This window comes from Arvicanthis niloticus, chromosome 6 (assembly GCF_011762505.2).
Source record: "Arvicanthis niloticus isolate mArvNil1 chromosome 6, mArvNil1.pat.X, whole genome shotgun sequence".
Classification (NCBI taxonomy): Eukaryota; Metazoa; Chordata; class Mammalia; order Rodentia; family Muridae; genus Arvicanthis; species Arvicanthis niloticus.
The window spans coordinates 25115490-25139829 of NC_047663.1; the positions used below are offsets into that span (position 1 = coordinate 25115490).

Below are 24340 nucleotides of genomic sequence, written 5' to 3' on the forward strand. Positions count from 1 at the left end.
GTAAAACTATTTTCAGGTCATCCCTTCAACTGGCTATATAATGGAAAAGAGCCTCAGGTCAGGATCACACTGCTGAGGTAGAATGGCTGTTTCCACACGTCACCCCGGCTGACTTGACCGCTGCGTAGGCTTCCATTTTCCACAGCACCTCAGGAGCTCCTCCACGCCCTTCACGGCTCTTTCCTGCCACAGACCGACAGGTGCAGCCTCAAGAGCCGCCTTGCGCTTTCCCGTCCGCTGGCCGCGCCCTCGCCGTCCTGCCCCGCCCTCGGCGCGCGCCCTCGGTGGGGGGCGCGCCCGCCCCGCGGGGCCGAGCACGCAGCCGCCGCCGCCTCCCTCCCCGCCCTCCTCCCCTGCCCTCCCCTCCGCCCCCTTCTCCGTAGGCAGCCAGCCCGCCCGCACCGCCGCCCGCCCGGCCCAGGCGCCCGCTGGGTCTGTCCCCCGCCCCAGCCTCCCCGGCGGCTCTCGGCAGGCGGTCGCCCGCGCCCGGTGGATGTGGCTGGCAGCCGCCGTCCCCTCCCTCGCTCGCCGCCTGCTCCTCCTCGGCCCTCCGCCTCCTCCCCTCCTTCTCCTCAGCCGCTCCTCTCGCCGCCGCCGCCTCCACAGCCTGGGCCTCGTCGCGATGCCGGAGAAGCGGCCCTTCGAGCGGCTGCCCGCCGAGGTGTCGCCCATCAACTACAGCCTCTGCCTCAAGCCCGATTTGCTGGACTTCACCTTCGAGGGCAAGCTGGAGGCCGCCGCCCAGGTACGGCGACCCTCGGACGCCGGGGGCGAGCAGCGGGCGGGCGAGCAGTTAGGCCGCGCCCGCGGGCTGGGCTGGAGGCCGGGGCGGGCTGGGCGCGTGGGCCGCGGGACGGAGCGGGAGGCGGGTGCGGCGCGCCCCTCGGGGCTGGCGCGCTGGGCCCCGGCCGGGCACCGCGCTGCGGGAGCCTGCGGGCGGCGGGCGGCGGGCGGTGCGCCCCTCAGGGGCCAGCACACCTGTGTGCAGCACCCCTGGTCCCCGCCTTCCGGGGGCCCGAGCTCCGGGAGAGGCTGGGTGGGGGGTGGGGAACTAAAAGGGGCTAGGACTGCATGCTCGGCGGCAGCCCTGCGTACTGCGTTCTTTCCTGGTCGCCCCTTCACTCCGCGGGGGATAGATTGTTAGGGGCGGTCATCAGGCACTTGAGAGCGAGGAGGGGAGAGTCTAGAAGGTTGGGGGTGGGGGGAGTGGAACGAGAATGTTAATCCCAGGCAGCCTCACCGAATTCTCCCGGCCTGATCCTACCCAGGGGCCGGGTTTCCAGGATGATCCGCCCCCTCCCCCTTCCCCTCAAATGACAGTGCAGCAGTGACTTTGTTCTCCCCTAACCTCCAGAGAAGCTGCGGAGGACCCCAGCTCCTCTTCTGCCTGCCTTGCTCGGGAAACCTGTGAAGCTGGTGGGTTTATTGCTTCAGTGGTGGTTGTTTAGCAGTCCCCTCTTCTGAAAGAACGCTCTCAGTCTTAGCCTGCCACTGGTGGAAATATTCCATTACTCTTTGCAGTTTTTTTGGTGAATCATACGCTCCTCCCTCCTCCCCGAAGCATTATCTGGCAGTATTGTTTGACTTTGGAGACCATCCTTATAGATGGCTCACAAAGGTCCTAAACAGTTAGGATAAATAACCATGGTGTATGATGTGTTACATGAAATCGGAAATGAAAATTGGGAGCTGTTTGATAGCTATCTGTGACAGGAATGGTGTAAATATAATTGGTTCCGTTTCTTTTCCTACCCCAACTAGGGGTTGGGGAACAGGAGTGATGGAGGAAGCCAGGCCAGTAGGCCTCAACCTAAAAGATGAGGGTGTGTGTTGCAATGAAAGGAGAGAAACGTAGGCTAGTACTTGTGTGATATGAAAACCAAGAAAGTATGATACTCAAGTTTGAAAATCGGTGTAAAAGCACAGAATTTAAAAGTATGCTGTTAGATTTGGAACATTGGCTTTGCTGGCCTTAGATGCTGTCAGCATCACTGTCAACAGTAGAGTGCCCTGTGACCTTTGGAAGAAGGACCTAGACTTGGATGAATTTGAATTACGAGAAAAGACTAATGTTAAAAAAAACCTGACCCGGCCAGGGGCAGTGTTGGCGCACGCCTTTAATCCCTGTGCTTGGGAGGCAGAGGCAGGCGGATTTCTGAGTTCCAGGCCAGCCTGGTCTACAGAGTGAGTTCCAGGACAGCCCAGGCTATACAGAGAAACCCTGTCTTGGAAAAACAAAAAACAAACAAACAAAAAACCCTGACCCGAGTTCATAAATCTGGAAGGTGTTGCACACTGAAGACTTCGAGGGAAAAGTAGTACAGATTTGTTTACTGGTTATTGAGGTTTATGGAAGTGTTAGAACAACAAGCAGCAACAGCAACGTGCTGCCTCCCCAAACTGTGTTGGTGTGTGTGTGTGTGTATGTGCACGTGGGTGGGGGTGCGTGGGAGCTATGGCATGTATGGTCAGAGGACAACTCTGTCTCAGACCCTTTCACTGTGGGATCTCAGGTTCTAACTCAGACTGCTTGGTTTCCATAGTAATCACTTTTCCCTCTCCCTACTGAAGCATGCGGGCACACCTTTAATTCCAGCACTCAGCCTGCAGAGGCAGGCAGCTCTCTTGAGTTCAAGGCTAGCCTAGTCAATAGAGTGAGTTCCAGATCAGCCAGGGCTACCTACACAGAGAAGCCTGGCTTGAAAAACAAAACAAAATGGAGATGAAAACATGTGGAAGATTGGTTTCTGCCATTGAGGAAGCACAAAGCCGCCTGCCACCTAGTAGCAGGACTTAGTGTCTTTGAACTCACTGTCTCACACCTCAGCCTCCAGAGCAGCTTGGCTGATTTGTGAATCTGATACAAGGAAATAACTGGCTCTTTTTCTTATAGGATAGACTTTACAAAGAATTAACAAAAGATTTTTCTCCTTTATTTTGTGTGTTCAGCTGTGAGTGCCTATGTCTATGTGGTTGTGCATGCATGCATGAGTGCTGTGGCATGCATGTCCATAGAGGCCACTGGACAGTTTTGGGGAGTAGGTTCTATGCTTCCACCATGTTGGCTCTGGGATTGAATTTAAGAGTATTGGCAGCAAACGCCTTTGCCCACTGAACTATCTTTCTGACCTTCAAAAACGGGGAAAAAACATTTTTTTTTTACCCAGAAATTCTTTTCAGGCTAGGTGGCAACACAAAGATCGGTAATAGCGAATCTAACAAGTTGATTAAGGGATAATTAGACTTTTTAGTTGTCCCTTTGGAAGTGTAAAAGAATTAACAGTAGTTAAAGCAACTGGATCTACGAATTGATGCTGTAGGAATTGTGGCATTAGGTGCTATCATTATGGAAATTAAAAATATTCTAAATTTTAGATTGGTTAGTGATAGTCAGCAATTGATATCATATTAAATGGAGTATTGAAAGTTGAATGGTTGTTTTAGTTGCAGAATTTTATGGCAGAGTATTTGTACAGGTTATATGTTAGAAACTTGGTGAATTTTTAACCTGGCCTCAGGTGTCAGACTCCTGAAAGGTGAATGTAAAAAGTGTCTTTTTATATAGATGATTTTTCTTTCTTCCTTTTTTTTTTTTTTTTCCCTGAGACAGCATTTCTTCTCTGTGTAGCCCTGGCTGTCCTAGCACTCACTCACTAGATCAGGCTGACCTTGAACTCAGAGATCCACCTGTCTCCTGAGTGCTGAGATTAAAGTCCTGTGCAACCATCGCTCAGCTCATAGATGACCATTCTAATTCAGCAGCTTTTTGAAATGGGGTCTTATCCTCTGGCTGACTTGGAACTCAGCTGTGTATTCCTGGCCGCCTTCAAAGGCTCATCGGTCCTTCTGCCTTTGGAGTGCAGAAATTGTAAACATGAGCCACTGTGCTCTGTCTCTGCAATCTCTGAAAATGTCTTACGGGCCTGGAGAGATTTTTAGGCTTATAGTTCATTTTGTTTTCACTTTTATATTTGATGTTTTGGATCAGTAGATGCTTGAGAGATTTCAAAATCTGATCTGCCATTATTGATGATGAAGTAAATTGTGTTCTAGGCTTTTATGCCTGTGACTACAGCCTTTGCTGGAGTAGCTAGGACAGGAGTTGGACACTCCTGTGGAAACACTCTGTCTCAGAGAAATTAATTCATCCACGAGGCCCAGAAATTGGGTTATACTAGCCAGTTTCTGGGCTCTACCAACAAAATAGTCCATGTTGCAGAGAACTGCACTGGCAGTAGAGGAGAGGAGAGTAACACAGGGTGGTTTGGCAGCTATAAGCTTACCATCTAAGAGATTGTTTTTGTTAACCCTGTGTTAAGAAAATTTATGCCCGTATTTTTCATATTTTCTCAATAATCATGGTTGACAGTTTTTAATTATTTAAAAAACAACAAAATTAATAATATGCTACAAATTGCATTATGTTAGCTTGTTATTTGATCTTAATTTTGAGGTGTTAAAGGTATAGCTTAATGGTAAGAATGTGTGTTTCTGAGACCTGTGGTCAATGCCTAGCAAATAAATTTTAGAAGATGAGTAATAAGTAATTTGCTCACATTTTTATGTTCAGCTTTTAAAAAATATATCTATATAAAATAAGAACTATTAGGCACAAAACTGTGCCTGGTTGCTTATGCTTGTAACTTTAGCCCTAAGAGGGCAGGAGGATTAATTACCACAAGTTCAAGGCCAGTTCCAAATCATCCAGTGCTGCATAGTGAGACCTTGTCTTGAAATACAGAGACAGACGGACAGATTGACACAGAAAAGAAAGATAAAGAGAGAGTTAAAGAGCGAAAGCAAGCAAACCACAGCTAAGTGGTAGAGTTCATGCTTAGCATTTAGGCTGTGCAGGAACTTAGTGTAGAGACCCAGCATCACCACTCCCTCAAAATAGAATTTTTATTAAGCTTTTGTCTGAGGCCACTTGACATTGAATTCTGTAGTGAATTTTCCATATAAATCAACTTACTGTTGAAACATTTAAACATTTGGGTGGAAATGTTTAAGCTTTATAATTCATTCTCTAGATTTCTTTTTTGAAGCACTGGATCATTCTGAATGTCTGTCATTGATGCTAGAATACTTAAAGAAGTTATGTCAAACTACACTATATAATTCAATAACTTAGTACCTGTCCTTTAAAGTTGGTTTGTGTGTTACTTGCTCTCAGGAATATTGCTTTTTGTTGTGGATTTTGTCTTGTCACACTGCCTATTTTGCACTGTCTTCTCTTCTGTTTTACTGATCCTTGGTCTGGAGAGGTTTATGTAATAAGTCAAGGAAAACAATTTCTAAGTGAGTTTGGTAGATTTGCTTCTAAATAAACAGTATCAGCTTTATTGTATGGACTTTGTATTATCTATTCTGGTGTTGTGTTCAAGTCTTTTTTTTTTTCTTTTTGTTTAACTTCCTGGTTGTAGATTATCAATGTTTAATACAGCTGGGATAAATGCAGTCTTGAGTGAGTTATCTATGAAGTTTCTTTGAACTTTGCTACACAAATGAGCCTGTTTTTATTGTAAAGTAACTCTATTCTAATCTGTATGTGAGTCAGTGGCAAGAATCGAGCCTTCTGATAGTTGTTTTGTTGTTGAGTTTAGCACCCCAGATTTTAGAGATTACTTTTGAACACCTTTTTTTTTTTTTTTTTTTTTTAAAGATTTATTTATTTTTATGTATGTGAGTACACTGTTGCTCTCTTCAGACACACCAGAAGAGGGCATCATTACAGATGGTTGTGAGCTGCCATGTGGTTGCTGGGAATTGAACTCAGGACCTCTGGAAGAGCAGTCAGTGCTCTCAACCGCTGAGCCATCTCACCAGCCCCTTGAACACCTTTTAAGCCGTAGTTTTTGGTTTATTTGGTAATTTGTAATCTGTTTTTATTTTTATTTTGAATCTGGAAATGTTTTAGAAATACAGAAAATTACTTACCTAGATTTAATATTTTGCCTCATTGCTTTAGACTGTTGATACTAGTTATTGGAAAAAGTCACAAATAGGGGCTGAGGCTGCAACTCAGTTGATGAGTGCCTTTCTAGCTTACAAAGTCCTAGTTTGTTCCCTAGCACCCGGGGTAATGAGTGCCGTCTTCCTGTAACCTCTGCTTGGAAGATAAAGGAGGAGGATCAGAAGTTTAAGGTTGTCTTTGTCGGCACAGTGAATTCAACACCTTTCTAGTCTACATGAAACCTGCCCCCCCAACACCTACACCCACAGAAAAAAAAAATACAGGCTGGGTATTGGTACACACCTTTAATCCCAGCATTTGGTAGGCAGAGGCAGGTAGATCTCTGAACTTGCTGTTATCCTGGTCCATTTGGAAAAGTTCCAGGATAGCTGGAGCTACGTAGAGAGACCCTTTCTCAAAATGAGGGAAAGGGGAGAATAATAATGAATACCACTGAAATTCATTTTCATGTTTGACCATGCTCAAAGGTTAACTCCTGTTATCCACCTAGAGATAGGTGCATAGTACAACATAATACAAGTTTTAACTTTATGGTATTTATAAGTAGTCACAAAACATAAGTGTCAGGTCTATGTATTTAAACTTTTTATGTATTTATTTTGGTTTTTTGAGGTGCCTGTCTCTGCCTCTCATGTGTTGGGAGTAAAGGTATGTTGCCATGCCCAGCAAAACTATATATATATATATATATATATATATATATATATGTGTGTGTGTGTGTGTGTGTGTGTGTGTGTGTGTGTGCGCGCCACATGCCTTCCATCCCAGCACTGAGGAGGCAGAGGCAGTCAAATCTCTGCTGAGTCCAAGGCCAGCCTAGTATGGGGGGGGGGCATGTAACAACAAATGAAATGCAATATATATATATATGTATATGTATATACACATACATACATACACACATGTGTATATATACACACATATATACATACACATATATACACACACATATATATGTGTGTATATATATATTTATACATACACACATATACACACACATACACACACACACACACACACATATATATATGCATGTGCATACATATAATCTTAATCCTAACTCTTTGAAGGTAGAGTCAGGTGATTCTTAAGTTCCAGCCCCTAGGTCACCAAAGTAAGTTTGAGGCCAGCCTAAGCCTCCAAAAGCCACAAAACAAACTGTCTTTTTTTAAAAAAAAAAAAGATGCCAGCCAATGTTGGTGCATGCCTTTAATCTCAGTACTTGGGGGGACAGAGTTAGGCAGACCTCTGTGAGTTTGACACTAGCCTGATCTTTAGAGTAGGTTCCAGGACAGTCAAAGCTACACAGAGAAACTCTGTTTAAAAAAAAAAGGGCGGGGGGGGGGGAGACACGCACACAGAAGGAGAGGGAGAGAGAGAGAGAAAGTACACACTTGGTTTTTCCTTCAACTTGCTCTTTTCAGCATCTCTTGTAAAAAAATTTAGGTCAGTTCCAATTGAATGATTATTTGCTTCTCATTGACTTGAGAAATTATAGTTGTGTTCCACCAACGTAACAACCATTGCAAAGTTTTAACAGTGGAGCCACTTATTAGGGAAAGTATCTTAGGCTTCCAAATGATTGTGTATGTAGTTACAACACTGGACATTTTTAAAAAATTTATCTGGATTTGGAAATCGGGAAAAAACATCTATTGAGTCTTACTGTAATAAATTCAAGATGTATTTATTGTGCATGTGGTTACAACACAGTATGATGTCATCCTTCCAGCGCAGCATGCTGATGATGTAGCATGACTTCAGAGAAGGCTCACTGGGCTCCCTACCTCTGTAGTGCCTGCCAATCTTCCATTGTCAAATTGTTTCCAAGGTCCATGCTGTGACTTTAGTACAGCCATTTTTACGTGGCTGGTTTGAAGTACAGTCTGTGTAGAAGTCCAGAGACTTTCCTGGAGCTGAAACAAAGAAATGACGGTGTACTCCTCTATGGCATAGAAGAGTTGAAAATGAGTTTATAGGCCAACGTAAGCATCTCACTTGTTTCACTTGTTGTTGTGCCCTCCCCCCCCTCCCCCCCAACTACTTTGTGTAGTAGTTCTGGCTGTCCTGGAACATGCTCTGTAGACAAGGCTGGCCTTGGACTCAGCAGAGATTTGATTGCCTCTGCCTCCTCAGTGCTGGGATGGAAGGCATGTGGCATGTGCCACCACTACCTGGCACATTTCACTTTTTAAACTTAGAAATTGGCAGTTTTAATGGGAATTTATTTGAATACCTGTTTCTCGTTTTTTATTAATTTGAAGTATTTATTTTATGTGTCTGAGTATTTTTACTGCATGTGTATATGTGTACCACATGTATGCTGGTGCCCATGGAGGTCAAGAGAGGACATCAGATCCCCTGCAACTAGAGTTATAAATGGTGGTGGATACTGGGAACCCAGGCCAGATCCTCTGCAAGAACAGCAAATGCTTTTTTATCCATGTGGTTGCTGGGAATTGAACTCAGGACCTCTGGAAGAGCAGTCAGTGCTCTTAACCACTGAGCCATCTCTCCACTCCAACAAATGCTTTTTACCTCTGAGTCATTTCTCCAGCCCTCTTGGTTGTTCTTTGTTTCTTTCTTTTTTGTTTTCTTTAAGACAGAGTTTGTCTGTGTAGTGCTGACTGCCCTGGAATTCACACTGTATAGACCAGGGTGGATCCCTCTGTCTCTGCCTCCCAAGTGCTGGGAGTCAAGACATGTACCACCACTGCCCGGCATTGATATTGTGTGTCAGTAGAACACAGATGGTATTTACTAACAAGACGGTGTTAGTATGAGAAACATGGAAGGATGACTTTATATTTTCTTGTAATCAGCACATATGCTTATATTCATATGCCTTTTTTTTTTTTTTTTTTTTTGGTTTTTGGTTTTTGGTTTTTGGTTTTTGGAGACAGGGTTTCTCTATGTAGCCCTGGCTGTCCTGGAACTCACTCTGTAGACCAGGCTGGCCTCGAACTCAGAAATCCGCCTGCCTCTGCCTCCCAAGTGCTGGGATTAAAGGCATGCCCCACCACCGCCCAGCTCATATGCCTATTTTAAATGAACTTTCTTTGGTTGAACATTTGTGCAATACAGCAGAGTTCTTAAATTTTAAATCAGGTACTGATTAGTTACTTTATAAACTGTTAGGTAAATGCTGCTTTTTAAATCATGTGAGAATACAATTAATCTGGTATGCATGTCCGTGTGCGCATGTACATGTACATCATATCTTTTAAGTGATTACTACTTACCAGGCAGTAAATGCTAACTCAGTCACTTTCCATAGATTATCCTGTGTTTGGTTGCCTTTTAAAATGCATTTCTAATAAGGTGCAAAAAAAATATTGACTGACATTTAAAAGGTTTAATGGAGTTCTATTTTTAAGGTACATATTTTTGTTCTTCCGACTTCTTTTACTCTTCTAAAAATGTCAGTATCCTGAAAAGAGAAAGAAGCTGTTAAGTAACAAATAGCTTGATTTATTAGTATAAACATAGGTGGAATGAAAAAATACTGGTAATTTGATGTTAAATACAATGTTTTCCAAAGTAAATGTTTTAAGCACCTTCAAGGTGGTTATAGTAGTAATTGGCTAAATGTGATTTGTAAATGTTGTGTGGTTCAGGTATGTTGACATTGATAAATCAAATGGTTGCCTAGATGAGGATTAGATCAGCAACGAAACCAGTTGTTTCAAACTTTGAAAAATACTCATTTTTCTCTTTGGAGCAAACTCTAGTTAAGTGCTTCCTTTCCTCTCCATTTCTTTCTTTCTTTTTTTTTTTTTTTTCAAAAAATTGCATTCATTATTTGTTGGGGAGGATTTGGGGATGCCATGGTGTATATAAAGGTCCAGGGGATCAGATTGAGTTTGTCAGGATTGACAGCAGGAGTCTTTACCCACAGAGCCATCTTCTGCCACCATTTTTTTTTTTTTTTTTAAGGGAAGGTATTGTTATGTGACCCCTGTAGGTCTTGAACTCAAAGCCTCCTATCTGTCTTCTGAGTACTGGAATTACAGGCATGCCTCACTGTTCCTGGCTCCCACCCTCCTTTTCAAATTGAGTTTATGAGTAGGCAAAAGGTTTATTGTCCATGACCAGTTGGGTATAAAGGTTTTGGGAACTGATTGGTATGTTCTGATAAAATACAATGGGAAGGAATATTGCCACTTAAAAAAAATTAAGTTAGGTGACATTTTTGTTTTGAAACAGGAAGATTTATAAGAATTATTTTTTTAAAAAAAAGTGTGGTGTGTGTGTTTTGAATCTTGAACCAAGGACCTTGTATATTCTTAAGGGATAAGAGTTTAAACAGACTCTCAAGGGAAAACACAAGATGTTTAAAAATCAGTGTTAGTAACTCAGGAGATTATAATTAAAACCATAGAATGTTATTAATATTCACCAGATTGTTAAGACATTTTAAAGTGGTTTAGAAGGGACTGAATTTCTTTGTTCTTTGCACAGTGGAATGTCAGTTGGATCATTCTGGAGGGAATTTGTTAAGTATTGGTATTGTTGAGATATATCCTACAGTCTAGAAAAACTACCATTGGGGTTCTTTTTCTGAAGAAGGAAAAAAAAAGTACTTATGTAGAAGAAAACACTAGACCAAAATGTTTAATGTAGTACTATTTTATTTATATGAAATACAAATAAGCAACAAAACATATTTTTAACTTGGAAAGATAAACTTCTTTAGGCAGCATCTAGATAAATAACTGCTTTATTTGTAGGATGGAATACTAAAAGAGGAGTTCAAATTAATAAAATTATGCCAGGTGTGGTAGTGTATACTTTTAATCCCAATGGAGGCTGAAGCAGGTGAATTTCTGTGAGTTCCAGGATAGCAAGGACTATATAGTGACACCGACTTTAAAATAAACAAAGACATTTATGTAAATACACATTGATATAAGTTAGGTCTGTATCTATTATATTAACCCATTTCCAGAAAACATAATGTTAAATTAATAAAGTTAGTTGTATAAAATGTAAAAACAGTTTGTAGTTTCTTGTATGTTTGAACATATATAGGAAAGATAGACAGTTAAGTTAACTACCAACATTAAGTTGGTAGTTATCTTTAGAAAATGCAAAGAGTGGGAGGCAATTTCATTATATTCATTCTGTAGTCCCCTGTTGTCCCGAGATGAAATCCAAGACCCCTAGTGGATACCTGAAATATGAGGGCATATTTTGTCTCTTCTGTGTATCTTAAGTGTTGCCACACAGTAAAAGAACTAGTCTATTCTCCCCCTACCCCCTACCTGTACCTCATCCTTATTTATTTATTTGTTTTTTCCTTTGAGTCAAGGTTTCTCTGTGTAGCCTAGCTGTCCTGGAACTCATTCTGTAGACCAGGCTGGTCTTGAACTTCTTCTGCCTCCTGAGTGCTGGGATTGAAGGCATGTGCCATCATGCCCAGCTTGTTCTTCTGTCCTTAACGTTTTAATCCCTACTTTATATTATTTTTGTATCTTTGTGTCATTTGTGGAGGACATAAAATAACTATTACTTGTACATCTCTGTAGTCAATTTGATAACGTGGATTTCTAAGTGATTAGTTGTAAGTAGAGTATATAGTCTGTATATGCTGGACAAAGGAATCCCAGGTGGGACTGGAGAGTTTATGCTAAGTTGTGCAGTTTTAAAAAGCATTTTTTAAAAACAATTTATTTTATGAATGTGAGTACACTGTCACTGTCTTCAGACACACCAGAAGAGAGCATTGGATTCCATTACAGATGGTTGTGAGCCACCATGTGGTTGATGGACAACAGTCAGTGCATCTCTCCAGACCTTAAAAAGCATTCTTTTGCCGGGTGGTGACGCACGCCCTTAATCCCAGAACTTGGGAGGCAGAGGCAGGCGGATTTCTGAGTTCAAGGCCAGCCTGGTCTACAGAGTGAGTTCCAAGACAGCCAGGGCTACACAGAGAAACCCTGTCTCGACCCCCCCACCCCCCCCCCAAAAAAAAGTATTCTTTTTTATATTTTATTTTATTTAGATTTTTATTTTGTGTATGTGTTGTGCGTGTGCACGTGGGGGTGTGTACCCATAAATGCCCATAGAGGCCAGAGACAGATCCCCTGTCAATTGAGGTTATAGACAGTTGTGTGTTTCCTGTGTATGGATGGGATGTTGGGAACTGAACTCTACCCTTTTTCTTTTAGTGGCTGCGCTGTCTGTCCAATCCCCAATATAAAATGAAAAATTTTATATAAAGATTTAAGTAGAGAAGATTTTATATATTGATCAGATATTTAAATAGTATAAAAAATGTAAACATGCATTATTGCTTTTAATATAATTTAGAAAAAGTGAGTTGCTTTGAAGTATGAAAACTCATTTATTTTTACCATAAATAATCAATCTAGATTTTAAAAATTTGCATGAATCATTAGCTCAGGTTGAATGTGCTATTTCTGATAATAGCTGGTTTTTCTTTTCTTAGGTAAGGCAGGCAACCAATCAAATTGTGATGAATTGTGCTGATATTGACATTATTACAGCTTCATATGTGCCAGAAGGAGATGAAGGTAAGGAACTGTTTTGTGTTTTAACTTGGTATATGTGAGAGACAGAGCCTGACTGACTTAAGTCTTTCAGATTGAAACTCCAGTACTGCTTGCTTTAACATGTGCTGGGCACTGTGGTACATCACTGTAAGCCCAGGATTTGGGAGGCCAAGGCAAACAGACTGTTTCTGACCAACCTGGTGTACATGTGAGACTCTGTCTCAAAAAACTACAAAACAAAGCAAAGAAAGTTAGTTGTTTATGGGACTGTTTGAATAGTATTATCTAAGTGTACGCTGAGATAAAAGGAAAGTCAGAATTTAAATTCTCCTTGAAATAACTTATGTTAACTTATGTAGTTTTCCTGGGAAATCACATTTTATAAATGTCAAATTAGTATAATAACAAGCATAACAAAGCTGATGAGTTATTTTTTAAATTAAGTACTTTGAACATGAAAGTTTCATCAAAGAAGCTTAGTTTTATATGTATTTTTCTTTAAAAGACCTCACCGCCGGGCAGTGGTAGTGTATGCCTTTAATCCCAGCACTTGGGAGGCAGAGGCAGGTGGATTTCTGAGTTCGAGGCCAGCCTGGTCTACAGAGTTAGTTCCAGGACAGCCAGGGCTACACAGAGAAACCCTGTCTCGAGAAACAAAAACAAAAACAAAAACAAAAAGACCTCACCACCCTGAACCTGGGTATAAGAAGTCTTGCTTCTTATTGGAAAAATACTTGAGGCCAAGGTCAGGTTAGCAGTTGGATGATGTGTTTGTCATACAGATGTTAAAGAACCGTGGTGTGTTCATGTGGGAGCCCTCTTAGCATCTTGAAAATGAGAACTGTTATAGATGTGTGTAGTTTCAGTAAGGTTGGAATAGGATTGAGGTTACCTCAAATAAGCTGAATGGAGCCAAACTTCTTTTTACTTTTGTGTTTACCTTGCCATTCCTTGTCAGAATATTTTATTGGTTAATTGTAGAAAATCTCACTTGACATAGATTAAATTACCAATATTTTAAAAAATTAATTTATTTTATGTATATGAGTGCATTGAAGCTCTCTGTCTTCAGACACACCAGAAGAGGGCATCAGATCCAATTACAGATGGTTATAAGCCATCATTCGGTTGCTGGGAATTGAACTCAGGACCTCAGTGCTACTAACCACTGAGCCAGCTCTCCAGCCCAATTACCAATTTTTTTCTTTTTAGTTTCTATTTTTTACTCTGCTTTATATTATATTGAAATGAAACATACAGATTTATTTTAAGGTCTAGCATTTGTGCCATGACTTTTTCTTAAGATATCTTATAGTAGAAAGATGAGGTAATAGTTGTTGCCCATGCTGTTTTTACAGTTAACTTATGCTCAGTAGTTTGTGAAGTTGAACTGCTTGCTACATTTTAACTTTAGAAAAATGAATTCTTCAGTTAGACTTGAATGAGTGGGGACTGGCAAATGTCATTGCCTGGCAAATGACAGGATGATCAGTTTCTTCACTTGGAAGGAAAACTAGAAACACTTGAGATACTTCCATCAAGAGTAGCTTTCAGTTAATGAACATCTCAGTCAGTACTTGCGGGGCAGTGGTGGCGCACACCTTTAATCCCTGTACTTGGGAGGCAGATTTCTGATTTCGAGGCCAGCCTGGTCTACAAAGTGAGTTCCAGGACAGCCAGGACTACACAGAGAAACCCTGTCTTGGAAAAAACAAAAACAACAAAATTTTCCTTCAGAACTAGTTAAGGCACATCGCTGAGTCCTTTCTCCTGTAGTATCAAGAGAAACCTAGAATCATGCGCGAGCTCATTTGATATTAGAACATAATTTACAAAATGGTAATTTTATTGATTTGATATTTTAAGGTTTATATAAGTAACACTGATAGATTTAGCCTCTACACACACACACACACACACACACACACACACACACACACACACACACACACAGAGTTATAAATCTGATCCAGCTCTTTCCAGAGCTGTTTGCTGGTAATAGGGAACATTTTAACCTAACTACTCCCATCATGTACTCATTAATACTTATGATTGATTACTTTCTGAAAGATTGATTCAGCCAGGTGCAGTGGCCCATACTTTTAATCCTTGCTCTATAGAAGCAGAGGAAGTTGGATCTTGTATGAATTTTGGGACAAACTAGTTCTATGTAGTCAGTTCCAGTCCAGCCAGGAGTACACAGTGAGACCCTTGGAGAGAGGTGGGGGGAGAGATTGATTTAGATATTAGGAGCCACTGAAGTTTGATGCTTTAAAGTAAAACCAACCAGAAAATTATTTGAAGCCATGACGTTGTTGGAATGTAAGTTTTTAATAGGTGAAGAAAGGTCATCTTGTTATATGTGCATTAATCCTGAGAAATCGTTAGACGCTAAGGCACTGTCTCTTAAGCATGGTTAATTTAAAACAACTGAGGACTTACTCAGCAAAAATGGCTGAAAACTCTTTTTTTACTGTTCTGCACTTCAAGGGTTGGTGAAATACTAGCACTTAAGCCAGTGCAAGGAGTGTACCTCCCTACACAGGGCAGGGTTAGTGTTGTCCTCAACATCCGCAAGAAAAATACGAAACTTTTGAGTGCCTGAACTCAGGTCCTGACAGGTAACCAGTCTTTTAATTTATCATTAATAGACAGCTTGAGTAAAGCCATGCAGAAAAGGATCATTGGAAAGCTCTGTGCTGGCCTTTTCCTGAGTGTATCCTTCAGATAATCTGCTTGCAGCGTTAGTGTGTGGGAAAGGATTTCCCCTGTCCATTCAAAGCTCTAGTACATAGTTACAGATTTACCAGCATCACTCTGGCTTACTATATAAGCTTGACCTAAATTACATTGTTCTTGAAGTCCAGCTATGTATTTGAATATATGCTTATGGAAGTGTGCATATATTTAATGCAATAAAAGGATATTGCCAAATACATCATCAGAAAAAATTGTTAAACATGACAAAGAATGGTTCTTCACTTGATTGTAAGCCCTTGTCTAACTTGTAGTATTGTATATTGTATATATAATTATGTATATAGATAAATAACACTAGTCACTTTCTTTAAAAATCAACTTAATGTCATTATTTTGAAAATTCATGTGGCCCTTATAATGGGAAGACTGAGAAGGGGAAAAGGCACTCGGCACCTTCCCAGTCTCATGACCTATGGTGGAACTCCTGACCCCACATGGTGGAAGTTGACATAATGTGTTGTGGTGTGCACTCCCCCTACCCCCAAAATAATGCTTAAAAATAAAGCAAATATTTATGGCTGGTGTGTAGTTCAGTGGTAGAATACTTGTGTAACATGTGCAAGGCCCTGAATTTCATTCCTACTATTATAAATATTGAAATATTCAGAATATTCAGTCAGCTCCTTTTAGTAGGTTTTTAGACTGTTTTGTGTGGAGAAGTTAGGCACATGATGGACTACTAGGGGCAGACTCTTCATGCACTCTGCCACTGAATTATGTCTTATCTGGTTTACTTTTAGAGAGTTTTTGTTTTGTTTCATTTTGTTCTTTGAGAAGGGGATGCACTATATAGTCAAGACTGGCCTTTAACACTTAACATTTAATAACCTCCTCCTTCATCTTTTATTTATTTATTTATTTATTTATTTATTTATTTATTTATTTATTTGAGACAGGGTTTCTCTGTGTAGCCCAGGCTGGCCTCAAACTCAGAGATCCACCTATCTCTGCCTCCAGAGTGCTGGGATTAAAGGTATGCACCACCCTTGCCTGTCTCCTTCTTTTATTTTGTTTTATTATTGTTGTTGTTGTTATTATTATTTTGGGTTTTTTTGAGACAGGGTTTCTCTGAGTAGCCCTGGCTGTCCTGGAACTCACTCTGTAGACCAGGCTGGCCTCAAACTCAGAAATCCGCCTGCCTTTGCCTCCCAAGTGCTGGGATTAAAGGCATGCGCCACCTCTGCCCGGCTTTTTTTTCAATTTACTTTTTTCTCTGGTTTATTATTTCTGAATGTGGTGAGTTTGGAGAATGGGAACATAATGTCTATTTGTTCTGTTCTTTTGAGGAATGGGTAAAGTTATGTGCAACCTGACTACTCCGGACTACATTGAGGAACCAAATCCTGTTTTCTAAATTAGATGGCCACCTTATTTCACTTATAACATAGTTTTACTTTCAGAGCTATTTTAGGTTAACAGCAGAACTGAGAAGAAAATACAGAGTGCCTATATAATCCCTGTTTCTATGCACTCAACAGCTTCTTCTAATGTCAGCATGCTGTACCAGAGTGCAATAAGTAGTTCCAGTTGATGGATTTCCTCTGAAACATTTTCATCTAATGTCTGTTTATGCTTCAATCTTGGTGTACTATGTGTGGGTTTTGACAAATGAATGATGACAAGCATCCACCATTGTAGAACCACGTGGAACTGATTTTCTACCCTAGAAACCATCTCTATTCTGCCTGTCCATTTTCCCCCCATCTATCTCGTGACAGCCACTAATCTTACTGCTACTGTGCCTATAGGTTGTTTTGTTACTAGTATTTTTAAATATACATGTGTGTTTCTTTCTTTGTTCAAATGATTTTAAGTGCCCACAGTGGCCAAGGGGTGTGGAATATCCTTAGATATCCTTAGTTACAAGCGGTTGTGAGCTGCATGATGGGGTGTTGGGAATTGTTCTCTGAAGGAGCAGTATGTGTACCTAACTGGTGAGCCATCTCTGGAGCCCTGTGCCCATAGTGTTGTCTTTTCTAGAGTGCCACAATTGGGATAATACAGTATGCAGTTTGCCCCAGTTGGCTCTTTTTGTTTTCTATGCCTTTTTGTGGTTTAATAATTTGTTTTCTTTTAGCACTGAATAATATTCCAGCTGGGTGTAGTGGTACAGGCTTTTGATCCCAGCACTTGGAAGGCACAGGTGGGTGGATTTCTGTGAGTTGTGCCAGTCTGTTTTACACAGCAAGGTCCAGCCAGGGCTGCATACCGAGACCCTGTCTCAAACAAAAAAATGTCTGCTTTTTGCATAGGCTGCAGTCTATTCATGTACCAGGATGTTTTGCTTGCTTCCAAACTTTGGCAGTTCTGAGTCAAGCTGCTATAAACATCCATATTTAGGGGTTGTTTGGACTTAAGTCCTTAAGTCCTTTTTTGTATAAATACCAAGGAGTATTTCTTTGTAGCTCTCTGTCTCTGTCTGTCTGTCTTTCTCTCTCTTTTCATTTTCTTTTTTCAGATGTTCTCACTACATAATTAAGACTGGCCTTAAAATGAAGGTATTCTTGCTCCAGACTCTCTAGCCCTCAGAATATTTCTTAGTAGTTATAACCAACACTATGTTAAGCAGTTTATATTAAGTATAGTATACATTTAATTTTCTGGTGTTTTTGTTTATTTTTGTTTTGTTTATTTTTTTGAGCTAGGGTCTCACTATGTAGCTCTGGCTTTCCTACAAGTTGCTTTGTTTATCAGGGTGGACTCAACACATAGGAATCCGCCTGCCTCTGCCTCCCAAGTGTTGGGATTAAAAATGTGCGCTGCCATGCCCAGCCATATCGTACATTTACTTTTAACTTTAATTTTATTTTTTGAAAGATTTATAATACACACACACACACACACACACACACACACACACACTCACTCTGTAACTGTCTTCAGACACACCAGAAGAGGGCATCAGATCCTATTATAGATGGTTGTGAACCACCGTGTGGTTGCTGGAAATTGAACTCAGGACCTCTGGAAGAGCAGTCAGTGCTCTTAACCACTGAGCCATCTCCAGCCCCCTAGGCTAGCTTCTAACTCAGCTTTTTTTTTAGCCTCTAGAGTGCTGGGTGTGTAAGCATGTATCATGCCTAACTGACCTTTAAAACACTTAGTAAAGTTTAAAATAAGTTTGTAGCCGGGCAGTGGTGGCGCATGCCTTTAATCCCAGCACTTGGGAGGCAGGGGCAGGCAGATTTCTGAGTTCGAGGCCAGCCTGGTCTACAGAATGAGTTCCAGGACAGCCAGGGCTACACAGAGAAACCCTGTCTTGAAAAACCAAAAAAAAAAAAAAAAAAACCAGAAAAAAGTTTGTAAGGCAAACATTGTGGCCATGTGTAATTCTGACACTCTCAGGTTGCTGAAGCAAGAGGATTGAGAATTTGAAGCCACTCAGGGCAACATGTAAGTAGTATGATCTTGTCTCAGAGAAGGGAGGAAATAATATAAACTGTGTTTATACTTGTGTATAGTTGTATTTACTTAGAAGATCTACTTTAAAGACTTATTTCTGGGACTGGAGAGATGGTTCATGCTTGAGAGTCAGTGGTTGAGAACACTTGTTCTTGCAGAGAGCAGCTAATGCTGGCTCACAGCTGTCTATAGCTCCAGGTCCGCAGGATCCAGTGTCCTCTTTTTTACTTCTGTTGGCACTAAGCACACATTCAGGCAAAATAGTCATACACATAAATATGTGTATGTTTGTATGAATGTATGTATTTATGTACATACATGTGTATTTTTGTATACTACATGTGTTAAAGAGATGACTCAGCTGTTAGTAGCACTTAAATCTCAGCAAACATGCTGAAGCTCACACCTGGCGCTAACACTAGTTAGTTGTAGGGGATCCAGTGCTCTCTTCTGGATTCTTCAGGCACCAAGCATATATGTAGTACAGGTGAAATACCCATACACATAAAATAAAAATAAATTTTGTTTCACTTTGTTTTTGAGACAGTTTCTCTGTGTAGCCCTGACTGTCCTAGACCTTGCTGTGTCTGGCCTTGAATTTGCAGAAATCTCCCTCAGCCTCTGAATGCTGGGATTAAAGGTATGAGCCACCATGCCCGGCTCAAACAGACAGGAAAAAGGGAGAGAGGGAAGAGAAGAAAAAGAAAAAATATTCTGAGCCAGACTTGGTAACATACTTTTAATCCCAGTATTTGGGAGGAAGAACCACAGATAAGTCACCTTTAACTTCATAACAAATTTGAGGCCAACCTAGGTAGGCTACATTAAGTTTAGTCTCCAAAAACTTAAGAAATTCTCAAACTGAAGACCTAGCTCACCAGCAGTGCACCTGCCTAATGTGTAAAGTCTTATGTTTAATCTCTATACCACAAAAAAAAAAGAGGAAAAAATCTCTTCTGGCTTGGAGTATATCTCAGTGGTAGGGTGATTTCAAAGCATTCATGGGGCTCTGGGTTTATCAGTACGACATATGCATGTGGGTATTTGCACACACACGAGAGTGTATGTAAAAATCAAAGGACAAGTGTCTGCACTTGGCTCTTGCCTGTGTGAATGTATGTACGCATGTATTTTTGTATACCATATGCGTGTCTGATCCCCACAGAGGCCAGAAAAGGACATTGTGTCACCTAGCACTGGAGTTGTTATAGGTTCTGAATAACTAGCATGTGGGTGCTGAGGACTTAGTGAACCTGGGCCCTGGTTAAACAGCAAGTGCTCCTAACTACTGAAATATTTCTTAGGACCCCACAAGGCTTAATTTATATGCGTGTGTTTAAAATGGGAATATAGGAGCTGGAGAGATGGCTCAGCAGTTAAGAGCACTGACTGCTCTTCCAGAGGTCCTGAGTTCAAATCACAGCAACTGAATGTGGCTCACAACCATCTGTAATGGGGGATCTGACGCCCTCATTTGGTGTGTCTAAAGAGAGCCACAGTGTGTTCACATACATAAAATAAATAATTAAAAAAAACAAAATGGGACTATAAGATGTATTTAGTGGGCAGCACATACATATCATAAAATGTAAATGTAAACTGTAATGTTTGTTATAATTTACTGTTATATAATCTTTAGTATTAATGTAAAAGTAACTGAGCTTCTTCAGTTTGTTTTTACTTGATTATGCATATTATTTAGTCTTTTTGTTTTTATTTCTAGAAACAGGCATGCACCACCAGACCTGCCTCTTACTAGGCTTCTTGTATTTATTTTTTAGTATTAATAGCTTTCTAATCTTTGTACAATCAAACACAGCAAATACTATCTGTTAAAGTGTTTGAAGCACAACAATACACTAGACTGCAGCTTGAACTTTTTTATGTTCATTCATAAAATATTAATGTTGCCAGACGTAGGGGTCATATAGCCTGTGCTCCAACAAGCCATGTTGGCCTCCTGTCCTTTCTAAGCCAATTAAAAGAGCCAAATTAATAGTGTAAAGCAGAAAAAGACTTACTTAGTTTGACCAATGAGAAGGACAAAGAGAACCAGTAGGTTCTGCACTTCATCTTTATGATTTTAGCTTGTGGGTAAAGTTTAAATAGAAGGCAAGAAATATACCTAAGTCTGGCTAAGGTGTGGTTGGATGCCCATGTCTCCTGCAAAGTTCCATCTCTTGAATGATTATCTGCCAAGTTGATAATCTTTCTCCTTGACACAGTTCCTCCTAATGTCTTAAGACTTTTCTCAACAGGAGATAGCTAGGGAAATTCTGATTTCTTGGAGTCCATTTTTCCAATGTCTAATAGGCAAACAGGAGCATACAAATATCCCTTTAGAATACATGAACACATGCTTTCCTTCCAGCAATCCAGTTGAATCAGTAAGGTTAGTTTTTATCAGTACAATTTAGGTGATGAACTCCATGGCATAATCTCCCCCCCCCCCCCCCCCCCCCAGGGTTTCTCTGTGTAGCACTGGCTGTCCTGGAACTCACTCTGTAGACCACCAGGCTGGCCTTGAACTCAGAAATCCGCCTGCCTCTGCCTCCCAAGTGCTGGGATTAAAGACGTGTGCCACCACCGCCCGGCGGCATGATCATTTATTACTTTATGAGCTCATTCCTTCTGTAAGTATTTGCCACTATGTCCAGAAATTGCCTAGCTATCATGCAAAAGAGAAAACAGTTTCTCTTAGCATTCATGAGATCCTGGGTGTGATCCCTAGCACTGAAAAAACAAACAAACAAATAAAACAATCAAAAAAATCAAACCAGCCAACCCCAAGGAAGTCTTTTCAATTTTTTATATATACCACATATATATATGCATATATATGCATATATATGTGTGTGTGTGTGTATATATATAAATATATATCATATGAGTACATACTCATATATATATGAGTACACCATTGCTCTTTTCAGACACAAGAGGGCATCAGAATTGAAATCAGGAACTCTGGAAGAGCAGTCAGTGCTTTTAACCACTGAGCCATCTCTCCAGCACCCCTCACCCCCTACCTCCTGCTCAGGAAGTCTTAACATTCATTCTTTTTATTTTTTCATTTGAACCAGGGTTTCACTGTGCAGCCTTGGAACTGGCTGTGTAGATCAGGCTGGCATTGAGTATAAAGATCTGTCTATCTCTGTGTTCCAAGTGATGGGATCAGATTTGTGGACCAAGTGCTAGACTGTGGCACATGCCTTTAATTCAAGCACTCAGGAGCCAGAGGGTGGCAGATCTGTGAGTTCAGGACAGCCAGCCTCTGTAGAGAGACCCCATTTTAACTCCTGCCTCCTTACAAAAACATGGGCCGACACACTCACCCAGCTAATCTCAAAAAAAAAATTTTTTTTTTGACACCGGGTTTCTTGTGTAATAGCCCTGGTTGTCCTGGAACTTACTTTGTAGACCACGGTGGCCTCTGCCCCCTGAGTGCTGGGATTGAAGGCATATGTTACCACTAGGCTTATGTCAACATTCTTTCTTGGTAGTCATATTTTATTTGGGAAGATAAATGGTTTATATCACACTGCAAGACAGGAAACTATAACCTCAAAAAGTGTAGGTCTCTCTTCCCCCAGTAAGCAAGCAAGGGAGCAAGCAGTTCAGCAAAAGGGATGACAGCTGGGTGTCATCTAATCCAATTTTGTTCTGACACCATCTACCGATAGAGAGTGTCAGGTCCCATAGGTGGAGAGTTCAGATAGATCCCAAGATATTTGCTGCCCCTCTCTTCAGATAGCAGTTGCAAAGCCTGGGTGATTTCTTTTACCTGTGCTTTTAATCTCCCAGTACTCCAGGTCCTCACAGCAACCTCTTCAGTTTTGATGACTGTGTTTTAGAAACTCACAGATCTCACGGAGTTGTTTACTGGCTTATTCCAAATGATATAGATGGCACCATATATACTAACATGGTGATACAAACCTGTAATCCCAGTACTTAGGAGGCAGAGGCAGGTAGATCTCTGGGAATTCAAAGCCAGTCTGGCTACCTAGTGAGATCCTTAAAATAAGCCAAAACAGAATATGGGGGAAAGGCTCACTCATCCTTCTCTAGGAATTTGTCTAGAAGTTCTCTGAACTCTCTGAACTTTATCCTTTTGAGTTTTTTTTTTTTTTTTTTTTAAATACTTGCTTATCTAATGCTAATGAAATTGGTGAGAAAACAAGGAAAGCCTAGCCAGATTCCTCTTGGCATCTCAGTATAGCATTCCTGCCTCCTGTGTATCTTGTGAAATGTTGGGGGCTGAGAAAGACAGGGAAGATTAAGTTATGCCTAATTAATTAAGACCTACTTTGGGGATGGAGTTATGAGCTAGGGCCATTGGGTAAAATCCCCAAATACCAATAGATTATTATATCCTAACAGGCAACAAGAAAACATGGGTGTTTCCTTCTACAAACTAACTTTACCTTCATTGTTTGTGATTAAAGAAAGGTGTGTAGTAAGAGAGTATTTTGTATTCCAGCTAGAGGTGTGTGCTAAGGGCTGAGCCATACCACGACTAGAAACAGGTTTTTTTTTTTTTTTTTTTTCCAGTAAATAACACAATCAAATAACAAATAATATTAAAGGAGAGAGAGCAAAAGACAGACAGACAGACAGACAGACAGACAAGGAAATGGATATCTACAATGAGGATTTTTTTTTTTTTTTATTTGAGTCTCATGTAGGCAAGGTTGGCTTTGAACTCACTATATAGTGTTGCAGGATATTTGTTCACACTGTGAACCCTGAGATTGTGTTATTTACTGAAGAAAAAAAAAAAAAAACTGAGGCCAAGCAGAGAAAAAAGTCAGAGGCAGTAAGAGAAGCCAGATTGTGTCAGTTGGCATGGAGAGGAGTTTGAGCTGAGTTGACCAGCCAGCCAGAGTTCAGAAAGAATTAGAAAACATTCTAGGCCTAGATAAGATTTATGGAGGCTAGAAGCTTCCAGGACTAGGCCTAGGTTAGCAGAGGCAGTAAGCCTTAATACAGGAGAATAAAAAGTTACTTTTATAATGTAGTTGTGATTGACATTGAAATTCTGAGTTGTACTTGCTTGCCTCCTGAGTCCTGGGACTTCAGTTACAACCACTTACCACCATGCCCCATGTCAGTGAGGGGGTAGGACCCAGGGCTTCGTGCTTGTTAGAACAAGCGCCAAATCTGCATTCCCAGTCCTGTGAAGATTGTTCTTAGAAGTGACAGGGCAGATCTTTATGGAGGGAGTTATATCTGAATGTTCTACAGCATAGAGCAGCTACATAGCTGGGGAGAGCTGTCCAGGCTAATGTGGGAACCCTAAAGTGAGTTGAAGAATGTTTGCACCAACAACATTAGTTTTAATTTTAGGTAATGTTTTGTTGCCACTCTAGTAAAGCTAACCATTCCAGTGTGTGTGTGTAGTGGTCAGTGGTGTTAGTTTGAGTTTGTATTTCCTTGATGACTATTAATATTGAGTACTTTTTCATTTTTGCTTTGGCCATGTACATTAGGGTTCCTGAACCTCAAAGTTTTAGATTTCAGTGCATCATAAGACTTTGATTTGGGGCAAAGGAATGCTCTACTTAACAATCATTAAACACAAAATGATTGAAATAGTTCCAGTAATTCAAGATATCCTAAAAGAATTCAAATACATGACTACTTTCTTTTCAGAGAAAATTTTAGAGGCAGTTTGGTTTCTTGGTAG

The 24340-nt window shown here is 40.8% G+C and overlaps 1 protein-coding gene across 1 annotated transcript in view; it reads left to right on the forward strand.

The window, feature by feature from the left end:
* The first annotated feature begins 360 nt into the window (after positions 1-360).
* The window catches only part of Npepps (aminopeptidase puromycin sensitive), a 78569-nt gene continuing 54589 nt past the window's right edge, over positions 361-24340 (forward strand). Inside the window, exons 1-2 of the mRNA XM_034505236.2 lie at positions 361-745; positions 12426-12510. Coding sequence (XP_034361127.1) covers positions 494-745; positions 12426-12510 — 337 coding nt within the window. The 5' untranslated portion in view covers positions 361-493. The remainder of the gene's footprint in view (positions 746-12425; positions 12511-24340) is intronic.